A 14211-nucleotide genomic window follows, 5' to 3' on the forward strand; every position below is an offset into this window, starting at 1 on the left:
AAAAGGTCCCATAACTAGTAAGAAGCTCTCCTGCCCAGTAACAAGCTTCCATATCTAGAAAGAAGCTCCCCGCCTAGTAAGAAGCTCCCTGTACCATCATCCCAACCTCTCAAAGGCTCATCTCGTCCCTAGCCACAAAGCCTCCTCCCGCAGATCCAGCCAAGCCCCTCTCCTCCTCTATCTCCTCCCCACACACTCCCACACTCCATGCTCATCCCTGCCCAAACTGGTTAGGGTTATATGGTAGTGTGTGTGTGTGTGTGTGTGTGTGTGTGTGTGTGTGTGTGTGTGTGTGTGTGTGTGTGTGTGTGTGTGTGTGTGTGTGTGTGTGTGTGTTTTAGGGCTAGGGGTTGTAGGGAATCGTTTAGCTATGTGAGTTTTTATTTCACTTCTTTTACCTATGTTTTTTTCTTCTTTTGCCTACGTATGGCCATAGAAAGGTAAAATAGAAAGATCAGCTATTTTGGGGGGAGAGAGAGAGAGAGAGAGAGGCTTGGGAAACGCTCTTCATATGCTTGTTATTATTTCATTTTTTCTACGGCCACATATTCTTCCTCGCTCGTCTGACGTTCACAAAAAATAAATAAATAAAATAAAAATGTGAAGTAGATAAACAGAAGCTCTAAGGCAAACGATTGAAGACATCTATCTGTTAGGTAACTCCTGGTGCCGAGGTGGCCACGATAAAAATACCATCAAACGATCTTATTCTGGCTCTGCTGCACACCATTCCAATGCCGTTTACCTTACCACTGATTCTACACTACTTTTTCTTCTCTCTCTCTCTCTCTCTCTCTCTCTCTCTCCTTCAAAGATTATCATAAGAAATACGGTACCGATTTACAGGATTTTTTAGGGCTCAAATTTACCTGACTCACTTTCAGTATATGTTAAACTTGTTCGTTCTAACCGTTCTAAGCTTTTCTGCTGCCATTATTGTACGATCCTTCTCATCACCATCATCAAAATCATCACCATCACGATCATCATCATCATCATCATCATCCTTACCTTTCTTCTCCCCTAAGGAAGGGAAGAAGTAGGGTCCAGAAAGTAAGGAAGGAGAAAGTGCAAAAGAAGATATACCTTGAGCTACGCTATCGATTTGAAAGGAAAAATTTACTCAAAACAAGAACAGATGATGGATCCAAAATGTGTGATTATACTGTACATTAACTATAAAATTTTTCGTCCTTCTGTACCTTATATCCCGTATAGTACTGGCAGAATAAGACAATAATATGGCTCTACATCCTTCCCGGGGCACCTCTTCATGATTAGCGCCATATTCTAATGCTACTCTCTTGCTACAGCTCAGCATTCAAGATGGAGATATGCCAATTTTAGGCCTAGTCAAGGTAAACAGAGTATAGGTTAGCAGAGGTATAGGTGAGGGGAAAGAATAAAGAATATAAGTGTCAGTCTCATACAGTAAGTAAGTTTTTCTATATTATATGCTTGTATTCCAATATAACACTTCCATTCATCATATGTAGGATAAATTTTCAGACCTTTAAATATGATATATTTTCTTGAGAGACTGACTAGAAGAGTATATATAAGTAAGGTGGAGTAGGGGAGGGGGAAACCGAGAGTGATAAGGAGGGATGGGGTGGAGAGCTATACGAGAAATGGGGGATCTGAGTTGGAAAGAGGGCAGCCTGATGGAGGAGGACAGAGTGACATGGAGGAGTTTTGTTTGTGGCCAGCCATTACGGGATTAAGGCGTCTGGCTAAAGAGAGAGAGAGAGAGAGAGAGAGAGAGAGAGAGAGAGAGAGAGAGAGAGAGACAGACAGACAGGCAGACAGACAGACAGACAGAGAATTATATACACAGATAGTTTTCCCTGGTATATTCTTGCCATTTCCAGACTACTGAGCTGATCTTGAGAGAATATCTTATTTGTGAAGGGGTTAATGAAGGCTGTATCTAATCCTTCCGTAGAGAAAAAAAAAAAAAGAAGTAAAAAAAAAAAGTCTCAATAAAATCGTCTGGAAATATCAAAATACATCAATGAGAAAAAAACTACAAAAGAATCGTGGTAACATTTTTTCCATTGTCATTTTGTCAGCCTTTCACATCATAATACTGTCAGATATTAATTAAAACATTATTAGGACAGACCGGTAGCTGAATTAATATCACCAATAGAATTGTTTTATTAAAAGTTGCTTAATTATGTCATCAATTGTGACAAGCTTTTGATCCGTGAATGCAAATATTACTGATTCGGGCATATCCGGTTTTCAGCTCAATAATTCATTCGGGTTTTCACTGATCCCCGTGGTACTCAAAACGAGGCGGGTTTATTGTTTTGCCTTTGTGTTGGTTTACCGTGCATAATTTCTGAAAGGCCAATATTTTAGTATAAGCTTAATACAGAGTTATTATTTCTCAGTACTACACTCTTTTCACTTTAACTTGGCCTAAACCTGCCATCTCTCAATCTTGAATGCTGACTTGTAGCACTGGACTAGCGCTAGGATATAATGCTGGTCACGAAAAAGTGCTATGGAAAGGGTAAAGAGCCGTAAAACTACCTTTTACTGCCCCTTGAGAGAGAGAGAGAGAGAGAGTGTGTGTGTGTGTGTGTGTGTGTGTGTGTGTGTGTGTGTGTGTGTGTGTGTGTGTGTGTGTGTGTGTGTGTGTGTGTGTGTGTGTGTGTGTGTGTGTGTGTGTGTGTAATTACAATGCGCGTAGGAGGGTGAAATATGTGGACTGTTGGAATGATGCGGGTATAAGGCTATTAAAAAATGTGAGCGGTGTTTGTGGAAGTGAGCGGAGAGAAAGTGTGGGTGTGGATCGACGTGTGAGTGGAGAGAGACTGTGGGTGTGGGTGGATGTGTGGATGGAGAGACAGTGTGGATGTCGATGGATGTGTGTGTTGGTAGACAGGGTGAGGGTGTGGATGAGGTGCGTGTGTGTGGATGGAAAGGTGGATGAACAGAGGGTGTGTGTGTGTGTGTGTGTGTGTGTGTGTGTGTGTGTGTGTGTGTGTGTGTGTGTGTGTGTGTGTGTGTGTGTGTGTGTGTGTGTGTGTGTGTGTGTGTGTGTGTGAAAGGATGTATGTGTAGGTGTGTAAAGAATGAAATACCTGGAAGATAAATTATATATCAATAGTGTTAGTAATGAGAAATGAGAGATGTGTAGGAGGGTGTGTGGGTGTGAAAAATAAGGATCTCTTGGTGTATGAGAGAGAGAGAGAGAGAGAGAGAGTTGGATCCGAAGTCTCTCTCTCTCTCTCTCTCTCTCTCTCTCTCTCTCTCTCTCTGGGGTGGTAGTGTTGGTAAGGGTGGACGGTGTTAGGGAAGGTAAGTGTGTTTTGGTGTGTTTTGGGGGAAGCAGAGAAGGGAATACCTGAGGTGACGGTGTGTGTGTGTGTGTGTGTGTGTGTGTGTGTGTGTGTGTGTGTGTGTGTGTGTGTGTGTGTGTGTGTGTGTGTGTGTGTGTGTGTGTGTGACAGACAGACAGACACACCATATGAGTGAACATAAATAAAGAGTGAAATATGTGGGAGAGGATGGTGAATTACGGGTTGTCAAGTATGAGAGAAAAGCATGAAGGAAGAGACGGGAAGAGAGGAAGAGAAGGGGGGACAGAAGAATGGAGAGGGAGAGACAGGAGGAGAGGGAGGGAGAGAAAGAGGGGTAGGAGAGGCAGAGATGGAGGGAGGGAAGTAGGGAGAAACACAGGGTTAAGGGTGTGGGTGAAAATGCGTGGGTAGGGAGTCATTCATTGCTTCCGTCGGCATTTGGCAACAGCACAGCGTCTTCTGAGTACACATCGTTCCCCTCACTACACGTTGTTGTTGTTGTTGTGGCACTAGATTCATCTAATTAGTGAACCCAGTGGACTGCAGGATGAAGTTATCCCTCTCCTGCAGCCCACCATCTCCCCCACTTCAAGGGATTGGATGGGAGTTGAGGGATTTTTGTATAACCGGGTAACGAATCCGCCCGGCTATATCAGTGCCACCGCAGGAAGGCGTCCCTCTCCATAAACCCCTTACTACTAGAAAATAGTAAAGCGTCGACTCTTCACTTAACCGTCTGGCTGTACGAGGAATAAAAAAAAAAAAAAGAGTCATCAAGCCTACGAGAGGATTATCATAGGAGTAATTAACACTGATGCTCTTTTGACTCAGTACCTGTTGAATATGTCATCTCCACTTAACTGGGATAAAATACTAGAGTTACCCCCACCATGAAAGGGGAGAAGGCAAAAATACACAGCAGAATACCAAAGCTTTCTCATTTTTCCGTTTTCTTTTCTGCTTTACATTTTCATCCTCTTTCTTTTTTACCTTTCTTTTCTCTTTTTTCTCTTGCCTCCTTTTCCTTTTTCTTCTGTCTTATACTTTCCTTAACTTTCTTTTTTTCCTTTTCATTTTCTGCTGTACATTTTCCTTCCCTTTCTTTTATTTTAATCTTTCTTTTATGCTGGACTTTTTTTCTTTTTTTTTTTTTAGTAACTGCGTTGTCACCCTCCCCAAGCAAGAGGAACTAAGCCTACCACGATGCCTTCACCTTCACCTTGTCTGCTGCCTAGTTTACACACACACACACACACACATATTCACTTAATGTTCTCTCTCTCTCTCTCTCTCTCTCTCTCTCTCTCTCTCTCTCTCTCTCTCTCAATTACGGAACCACCAATTTTCCCTCCTCTCTCACTCTCCTCTCTCCTTCTTCTCCCTTCTCTTGTGCCCGTCTCTCCCTACCATTTCATCTCTATTCTAAGTGTCAAAACTAACAGCTTATTTTCCTTTCTCACCCTGGCCTTCTTACTCCCTCTCTCTCTCTCTCTCTCACTCATTTCTCTCCTTATCTTTCCTTATCTAAGAATTTTTTCCCTACTCTACCTCCAGCTTCTCTCTCTCTCTCTCTCACTCTCTCTCTCTCTCTCTATTTCTCTCTCTAGGGTATGATTAATATACACCTCCCATTTAACCCTCCCCTCACAACTCGTCCACTTTATTTATATATATGTCTCGAGAAAATGAAGACCTAATGAACACAAACAGGTAAAATTTCTCCTTGAGCCTCGGAGTAGATGCGAAGGATTGTTTGAGGTGGTGGTTAGTGGTAAGACGGGCCTGGGGGGAGAGGGAGAGGAGAGGGGAGAGGAATGAAGAGGGGAGCGAGGAGGGGCTGTACAATGCCATAGCAAAGACGGGAGAAGGGAAAGAAGGAAGAGGCGAGAAAAGGGGAGAGAACGGAGAGGAAGGTAAGAGATAAAGGAAAAGGAAGAATGGAGTGTTACAGCTGGGTGGGGAAAGGGGAAGGAAAAAGGAGAGAGAAGATGAAGAGAGAAGGAAAGGGGAAGGGAGGGGAGAAGAGATTAAAGGGAGGGGGAAGGGAAGAGGGGAGAGTAGGGGAGAGGGGAAAGGAGACAGGAGGGTAGAGAGTCACAGCCGAGAAGGGAGGGGAGAGGAGGTAAGGGAGGAAAGAAGGAGGAAGGAAGGGAGAGGAGAGGGGAGGGGAACTGGGAGGGGCAGCGGGTACGGGAGGGTAGAGTGCCACCACAGCCGGCAACCCGCTAGTCTTGGTGGTGCCAGTGATGCTGTGCCGTCGCAGGAAGTGCCAAGACGGGGTGCCAGTCTGCCCACACGCGTTGTTCATCCTCTCCGTTCATCTTCTCCCTCCTGTGCCTGGATATACACCGACGGAGGGGGAGACGGAGGCGTAGCAATGATAGAAACTGAGCGGAAAAAAAAGACTTGAAAATGTAATCCAGTGGCCATATGTCACCTGGAAATTAAGACAGTGGATGCTACCTTACCTGGCCCGCGCGAGTGTGTGTTTGTGTGTGTGTATGTGTGGGTGTCTGTGTCTGTGGGTGTTTTTAGTGACCAGAATACCTGCAGTCCCGAATCGTCTCGTCTGTACGAATTGCGACGAACTCCGCGCATATGTAGTGAAGTGCCTAGTGTTGGAATATGTTGTAACTTGAACAGTTTCCCTGATATTGATATACGTCGATTGAAAAATCTCTTATTGTTGTAAAATGTTGTCAGTTGAACATCTCTCTAATGTTGGAAAATGTTGTCTATTTGAACAATCACCTAATTCTGGTAAACGCTGTCACATAAACAATCTCCTAATGTTGGAAAATGTTGTCACTTGAACTGTCTCCTAGTACTGGATAATGCTGTAACTTGAATAATGTTTTAGTGTTGGAAAATACTGCCACAAAATCAATCTCTTAATGTTGGAAAGTGCTGTCATTTGAACTATCTCCCACTGTTGGAAAATGCTGTCACTCTAACATGCTCTCAGTGCTGGAAAATTGTGTCTTTTGATTTGTCTCCTGATGCTGGAAAATGTTGTCACTTTAACAAGCTCTTAATGTTGAAAATGTTGTCACTTGAACTGCCTCCTAATGTTGGAAAAATGTATCATCTTAGCCGTCGAATCTCCTATTGGCAGAAAATGTGTCTCTTGAACTGTCTCTAATTTTAATCTCGTGATCTCATAGCTGAGTGTTTCTCCTCCTGTGTTTATTTACAGGAAATTTCTTGCGATTGCGAGTGTCACTGATTGGCGCCATTTTTGAGATTCCTGAAGCCGCTCTCTCTCGCTCTCTGGCGTGTTTATTTAGCGACTTGCCCAAACACATGTGGTAGTGCATGTGTGTGTGTGTGTGTGTGTGTGTGTGTGTGTGTGTGTGTGTGTGTGTGTGTGTGTGTGTGTGTGTGTGTGTGCTGAAGGGGGGGGAACATGTGGGCTGTAGACGGTGATGGGGTATGCTCGACAGGTATGCTGGCGTGGAGGTCTTGAGATACATCGCCCTTTAATAAACTGGATGCGTGTGCCTTTAACCTTGTGTTGTGACGTACGGCTTGTGGTGCCTAAGTGAGATGTGATTCGGGTGTTGCTAAGTATACAGGCACGTGGAATGGGGCGAGTGGATGACGGGGTTTGGGAAAGAAGGCGTCCATGCAGAGGTCTGAGGAATGAAACAGGGGAGGTGGGAAGATTAGGTGAATGAAATAGAAGAGGTGGGAATGTCTACAGAATGAAATGGAGGAAGTGGCAAAGTCTGAGAAATGAAACAGGGGAGGTGGGAAAGTCTGAGAAATGAAATAAGGGAAGTGGCAAGATCTGGGGAACGAAATAAGGGACGTGGGGTTTGAACTAGGAAGTACAAACAGATGGTTTTGCCAAGAGAAATGTGGATTTTGATCTCTCTCTCTCTCTCTCTCTCTCTCTCTCTCTCTCTCTCTCTCTCTCTCTCACACACACACACACACACACACACACACACACACACACACACACACACATACACACACACACACACTCCAGATTCAGGGAACAAGGAAGTGCATATGACTGTCTTTACACTAACAAGCGACACTCACACAGCTAAATCTTCAACCGTAAACGATAAAACACAAAAGAAACACCAGAAATAATTATGAGATCTTTCCTGAAGAACATAAGCTAAATTCAAGGCAGTGGATAATGGCTAAGAATATACCGCGCAATCGTGCATGTTTGTTTAGAGAACGCAAGCGTACACACACACACACACACACACACACACACACACACACACACACACACACACAGTCGTCAGAGAACATTATCGAATATCATACATACACAATCACCTCAGAACACACACACACACACACACACACACACACACACACACACACACACACACACACACACACACACACACACACACACAAGGTCACCGCCCTTGCTTGTTTACTAGATTCCACGTCTCGTGTTTTTTCCTCCCTCTCTTGCTGCTTATTGCTTCTTCATATTATCCTTCTATTCGTCTTTCTTCTTCTCTTTGTTCTCCTTTCTTGATTTCATTTTTTTCCTTTTCTTTCCGTTCTTCTTTTTCACGTGTTTACTTTGTTTCTCTTCCTGTTGCTTTACTGATAATTTCTTGTTATTGTTCCCTTTATTAACGTCTTTGTTTATCTAGCTAATTTTCTTCCTGCTTGTCTTCCTTCTTGCATGCTCCTTCCTCTTACATATTCATCTTGCTCTCTTGTATGTTATAATTATCTTTTTCCTTCACTCCATGTTATTGTATTTATTTTTCTCCCTTCCTGTTGTTTACCCTTTTGTGCTTAGTCATATTGTTGTCTCTCCCTCTCTCTCTCTCTCTCTCTCTCTCTCTCTCTCTCTCTCTCCCATCAATCATTTCTCCAATTTAATTCTTTCACTGTCACCCCCTTCACCCTCGGGCACTTTATTCTTCTTACACATCTGTACCGTTTCCCTCCCCTCTCTCACTCTCTTTCATTCCCTCACTCTAACTCTCACTGCCTCACACATTCATACTTTTTCTGTCACTCTTCATACTCCCGCAATATTCAGATTTTTTTCTCACTTTCATTTCACTCTCCTACAAATCCTAGCACTTTCACACTCTCTATTTCACTCTCCCTCATTCTCATTCACATTCTTTTCTGTCACTCACAGTACTCTTTCAATATTCAGACTCTTTGCTTCATTTTCATTTCACTTTCATACGGATTCTGTCACTCACCCTCTCTATTTCACTTTCATTCTGTCGCTTCCATACACATTCTGTTACTGTCACCATCTCTCTACCTCTTCAATTATTCATCTATTCACTGCTGCTCACATTCATTTTACTGTCATCTTCACCCAAGCAACGAAATGGGAAAACAAACACGACTGAGAACATGATACACGAATGGGCAGAGGCAGGGAGGAAGACGATAAGGATACGTGAGATGAGAGAGAACGAAAGGAAGGCGAAAAGAAAACCGACACGAATGCAGAAGGGAAGGAGAGGGGAAGGGAAAAAAAACAGAGCGAGCGGACAGACGTGAAGGGGAAAGAAGATGGGGAGAGGGAAAGGAGAATTGGGAAGGAAAGAAGGGAAGGAGGGAGGGGAGGCTGGGAATGAAGGGAGAGAATAAAAGTAGGGAGGAGTGAGAGAGAGGAATGAGATAAAGAAGAAAAACAGAAAGGAGTGGGAGAGGGAGAAATAGAAAGGAGACTGGGAAGGAGAGAGGAAAGACAGATGAGAATGAAATATGGGGGAAGGCGAAGAGAAAAAGAAGAAAAGAGGAGAGAAGAGATGCAGGGAGGGAAAGGAGAGATGGGAGGGAGAAATGGGTGGGGGAGAGAGAGAGAAAGGAGGGATGAGAATGTAGAGGAGGAAGGAGGAGAAGGAAAGAAAAAGAGGGAAGGAAAGAGGGGAAGGAGAGAGAGGGGGAATGAAAGGGGAAGTGGAATGATTAATGGGAGGGCAGAGTGGAAAGGATGGAGGGGGTACTATTTTTTGCTGCAGATTGTGTGTGTGTGTGTGTGTGTGTGTGTGTGTGTGTGTGTGTGTGTGTGTGTGTGTGTGTGTGTGTGTGTGTGTGTGTGTGTGTGTGTGTGTGTGTGTGTGTGTGTGTGTGTGTGTGTGTGTGTGTGTGTGTGAGAGAGAGAGAGAGAGAGAGAGAGAGAGAGGAGGGGGGGGCAATATGATGATGATGATGATGATGATGATAATGATGATGAAAAAATGCAAGATAATGACGAGGGCTGAGTAAAAGCAGTGATGACGGTAGTGTAATCTGAGTGGGAGAGGAAAGTGATGAAGATGATGATGATGATGATGATAACATCGTGAGAGTGATGGCAGCAGAGTGTGAGCGGTAATGATGATGTTGTATTATGAGAGAGAGAGAGAGAGAGAGAGAGAGAGAGAGAGAGAGACCCAGTGGGAGACGAGTTGGGAGAATTATAATTAACAGTGATGAGGAAAGTGAGAGGCGGGGAGGGGGTGAGTGGGTGAGTGTGCGAGTGAGTGAGTGAGGTAGTGAAGAAATAAACAGTGACACTTACGAGGAGTGTTATGGGATGTAGGGAAGTGACAGCTCAGGGGGAAGTGACGGGATGAATGTGATAAGGAACAGAAGAAAGACAGCAAGTGGCAGGGAAAACAAAAAGGAGAGGTGGAATGAATGGAAGTACGTTATTGTGACATGTAAGAGACAGCGAAATATATGATGAGAGTGAGAGGCAAGGGGGGAATGAAGCGAAACTGAGGGGAAAAAAAAAAAAAAGATATGGGAGAGGAGTGACGTGAAAAAAGTAAGGAATTTAGACAAGGAAATAAAAGGAATTAATGAGATTGTTATGATTATGAAAAAAATACATAAATACTGAACATGACAGGTAGTGATACATGAGGAGAATGACAAGCAAGAGGGGAATGAGAGGAAAATGACGACAAGGAACGGGTGAAAGTGACAGAGGAATGAGTGAAGGAAAAGTGAAGAAAGAACAGGAATAAATGAAAGTACCAAAATCGAGATTATAGTAAACAAAAATTCTAAAGACAGACATGACGATAGTGACGGCCAAGAGGGGAATGAGGGGAAAATGACAGTGAGTGAGGGGGGAGGTGAAGGTGTGGTGAGGGTAGGGGCAGTGGCTGTAGGCAGGGGAAGGCTAATTATCGATGCTACGTTACGAGACCGATGCTCGCTTAATGACTGGAGAGCAATGGTTGAGTTGATGATGAAGGGATCAAGAGTGAATAAATATGAAAGACGAGAAGCTTATTTTTAGAGTTCCTAGTTCATAATACTTTCTTGAATCTTTTTTTCTATTTTCATTTCTTTTAGTACGTTCTTTTCCTTCAATTACTTCATTTTTTAAGTAATTGTAAATATAGCCTATTAACTTTTTAATTTTTTTCACACTCCTCTTAGAGTTATTTTTCCAGCTCCTTCACGTCTTCATATTACTTTTCTTTTTTCACTTTTTTGTCTTTCACATTGCTCATACTTAGAGAGAGAGAGAGAGAGAGAGAGAGAGAGAGAGAGAAAATAAGGAGTGAGACTGAAGCAGAAACATGAAAAAAAAGAGCCAACCTAAGAATGGTGTCAGAGTAATGGGTGTTGTCAGGCTAATGAATGAGAGTTGAGTAAGAGTGCCGTGGTCGCTGCCAACAATTCACTCCCACCCTACACTCTCAAACTACACCCCCCCCCATACCATACCTCTACCCCATCAGAGCGAGGACGTGTTTCCCCCCCTCTCTCTCTCTCTCTCTCTCTCTCTTACCTGGCGATATTGTTCAGCTTAGGGATGTATACTAATGATGGAAGGTTTAACGAAGGCTATATTTAACTCCTACGGACAGAGAGGAGAGAGAGAGAGAGAGAGAAGGGGGGGGTATAAACGAAAGCAACCACTGAAGACGAGAAAACAAAAGCATGGCAGAGAGAGAAAAAAAAAAATACTGACAGAGGTATATATCAATTTTGAAAAAGGAAAATGAGGGCTATGAAGAAGGGAAGTTAGATTAGTGAAAAGCAAAGGGGAAAACAGAAAAATATGGACATAATAGAAAAGGAACAGGAAAGTATGGAAGCAAAGGAATGAAAGAAGAGAAAAAAAGCTAAATGATAAATAACACGGTGAGTGAAAAAAAAAAAAAAGGGGGGGGCGGAAAAGGAGGGGAAAGAAAATGAAAAAAGGGCCTGCAGGGAAATAAAGTGGTGAGTGATATGGGGTGATGAAATGATGGAAAGGCTTGAAGGTAACACAGGAAAGAGGTCGTGAAAGATAAGGGAGGCTGATATGATGGAGGGAGGGGGAGGAAGAATGAAGGGGGAAAAGGCAAAAATTTAGGAGGAAAAGCTGAGGAGGAGGGTAAATGTTGGAGTGATAAACAGGAGATGGTGGTGGAGATGAAGGGGATGGTGTTGAAGGGGTTGATGGGGTGAAAAAGATGGACTGATAACTTATGATCAAAGAAAGAATGAAGGAATTGTGTTAAAGAGGGGGATGGTTCAGATAAGGTAGAAAGGAGGAAGATTACTGGTGTGTGTGTGTGTGTGTGTGTGTGTGTGTGTGTGTGTGTGTGTGTGTGTGTGTGTGTGTGTGTGTGTGTGTGTGTGTGTGTGAAAGAGAGAGACAGAAAGAGAGACTGAGAGATGGTAAGCACAACAATAAAAAATACACCACCGTACCGAAATCCATGCATGAGAGTGATTGAGTATGTATGAATAGTTAACCACGCGAGCCTGCAAAACCATACATGCATGAATGATTCCGAATGACTATGCAAATGAATTCCTTAGTGTATGGGCGTTTGTTAACTGTGTATGAGGGGGTTTGGACGAGAGAATATATGCAAGGTTGTGTGCATGGAAATGAGTCGTGAGTGTGTTGGTGGGTAAGTGTGTGTGTGTGTGTGTGTGTGTGTGTGTGTGTGTGTGTGTGTGTGTGTGTGTGTGTGTGTGTGTGTGTGTGTGTGTGTGTGTGTGTGTGTGTGTGGAAATGAGTGGCGGCATGAGTGTGCTTGAGAATAGACCATGTGAAGAAAAATTAATATGAGAGGTTACATGATCCTTACAACCCCAGCACATTCACATCTTCCATGCCTCATCCTCACTCATCTTCATTCACTCTCACTCACTCTCACCCACCCTCACTCTCATCCTCACTCTCCCTCACTCGCTCCCGCCAACATGTTTGGCTCGCCCTCTATGAATGTCAGGTTGTAGGTCTCCGTCGGCGTGTGTGTGTGTGTGTGTGTGTGTGTGTGTGTGTGTGTGTGTGTGTGTGTGTGTGTGTGTGTGTGTGTGTGTGTGTGTGTGTGTGTGTGTGTGTGTGTATCCATGCACGTATATATGTATTTCACTGTATTATCTTAGTGTGCACTTCTGACTCTGAAGACGAATTAAAAGTGTGTACTGGCGAACTGTGTACTCATAGGCAAACACATACGGAAGTGCTCCCATCCACACACACACATACACACACACACACACACACACACACACACACACACACACACACACACACACACACGTACAAAAAACGAAAATAAAAAAGAGCAAACGACCTATAAATTTTTACAAGGCTGTGACAGCAAAGGGATGGCTATCATTTTTTCTAACAGGAAGCAAGAGTGACCATTGAACATAAAACATTCCCCCTCCCTCCTCCCACCCCTTCTATCCTCCTCCCCCTACCCCCTGCAATTTCTCCCACCTGCTCCTTTCAATTTCCCCTCCTACAATTTTCAACTTCGCTCTCCTATGCCAGTCAATTTTTCTCCCTACCCACTTAACTTCCCCTACTATCCCCTTAAATTTCCCCCTCCCACCTCCTTCAGCTTTCCCTCCTGCCCCTCCCACTCTTCCCACATACACCTAAGCAGCCAGAAAAGAGCGAAAACAGTCAACATCCAGTGGGAAAAAAAAATCATGAAAAACTAAGCAATGTAAAATACTAAGCAATGATGAACAGCATATATTTTTTGTGTAACGTAGGTAACTCTGAAAGGAAAAAATAGTCTAGTCAGCATTTTAATCATGGACTGAACTGGGGTCGTAGCGCTGGCCGTCCCAAGAGAAATAAATGGAAAAATGGTGTTATAAAATACGAATGCATACACCCGAAACAGCACAGTTCACATTACGGATTCATATTATCGTGATGAAAAACACACCTACGTTTGTCATTATGGCAGGAGAGAATTTTTTTTTTTTTTTCATGAAAGAGATGCAACTCAAATGTATTTACGTGATTTGCTCAAGCTAGTGTCTGTTTATATCCCACAATGAAAAGCGATGTTGAATAGTTCCTCCTCTTTTGATCTACATCGTTGATTCCGTCGTGTTAAATTGTCAGCTACATAACCGGTGGAAAAATATATCTAAATTTAATACCACTTTAATCCTGAAAATTGTGCTTCATCACGCTCGTATCTTGCAGTGCTTTGAAAAATCACTCCATATTAGACTATAAAATCTTTGACCGTGAGTGCATTGCAAGTCCGTGGGAAATGCGGTACATGGCGGCCCTGGATCGCCGATAAAAGGAGTGCGTGGGAGAGGCAGCAGAATTGGATGACTTCTCCCATAAGATGCAGATAAGAAGCCGCGCCATGTTGCTGTTCCGTGTGAGTGCGTGGGTGGGCGTGGCGGCTTGGTGGGCGGCGCTGGCGTTGGGAGTGGGCCTCCTGATGGGGGGAGGTGTGGAGGGGTTCACCAGGTCATCCCACGTCGTCAAGACCAAACAGGGGAGTTTGCGTGGGCTCATCGTCCGCCCAGCAAACGCGGCCCTGGATTCCGTGGCCATTTTCCTCGGTATCCCCTACGCCTCCCCCCCTGTCGGCCGCCTGCGTTTTATGCCTCCCATGGCTCCTCTGAAGTGGGAGGGGGTCAGACAGGCCGAGACTCTGCCCCCGGTATGTCCACA

The 14211-nt window shown here is 43.9% G+C and overlaps 1 protein-coding gene across 1 annotated transcript in view; it reads left to right on the forward strand.

The window, feature by feature from the left end:
* The first annotated feature begins 13855 nt into the window (after positions 1–13855).
* Positions 13856–14211, forward strand: part of LOC145391502 (uncharacterized) — a 227831-nt gene continuing 227475 nt past the window's right edge. Inside the window, exon 1 of the mRNA XM_080266128.1 lies at positions 13856–14211. This exon is cut by the window's right edge and continues 143 nt beyond it. Within this exon, the coding sequence (XP_080122254.1) occupies positions 13877–14211 (335 nt within the window). The 5' untranslated portion in view covers positions 13856–13876.

The sequence above is a fragment of the Coenobita brevimanus genome, chromosome 18 (genome assembly GCF_032717465.1).
Source record: "Coenobita brevimanus isolate Jiangsu-jjx chromosome 18, ASM3271746v2, whole genome shotgun sequence".
Lineage (NCBI taxonomy): Eukaryota > Metazoa > Arthropoda > Malacostraca > Decapoda > Coenobitidae > Coenobita > Coenobita brevimanus.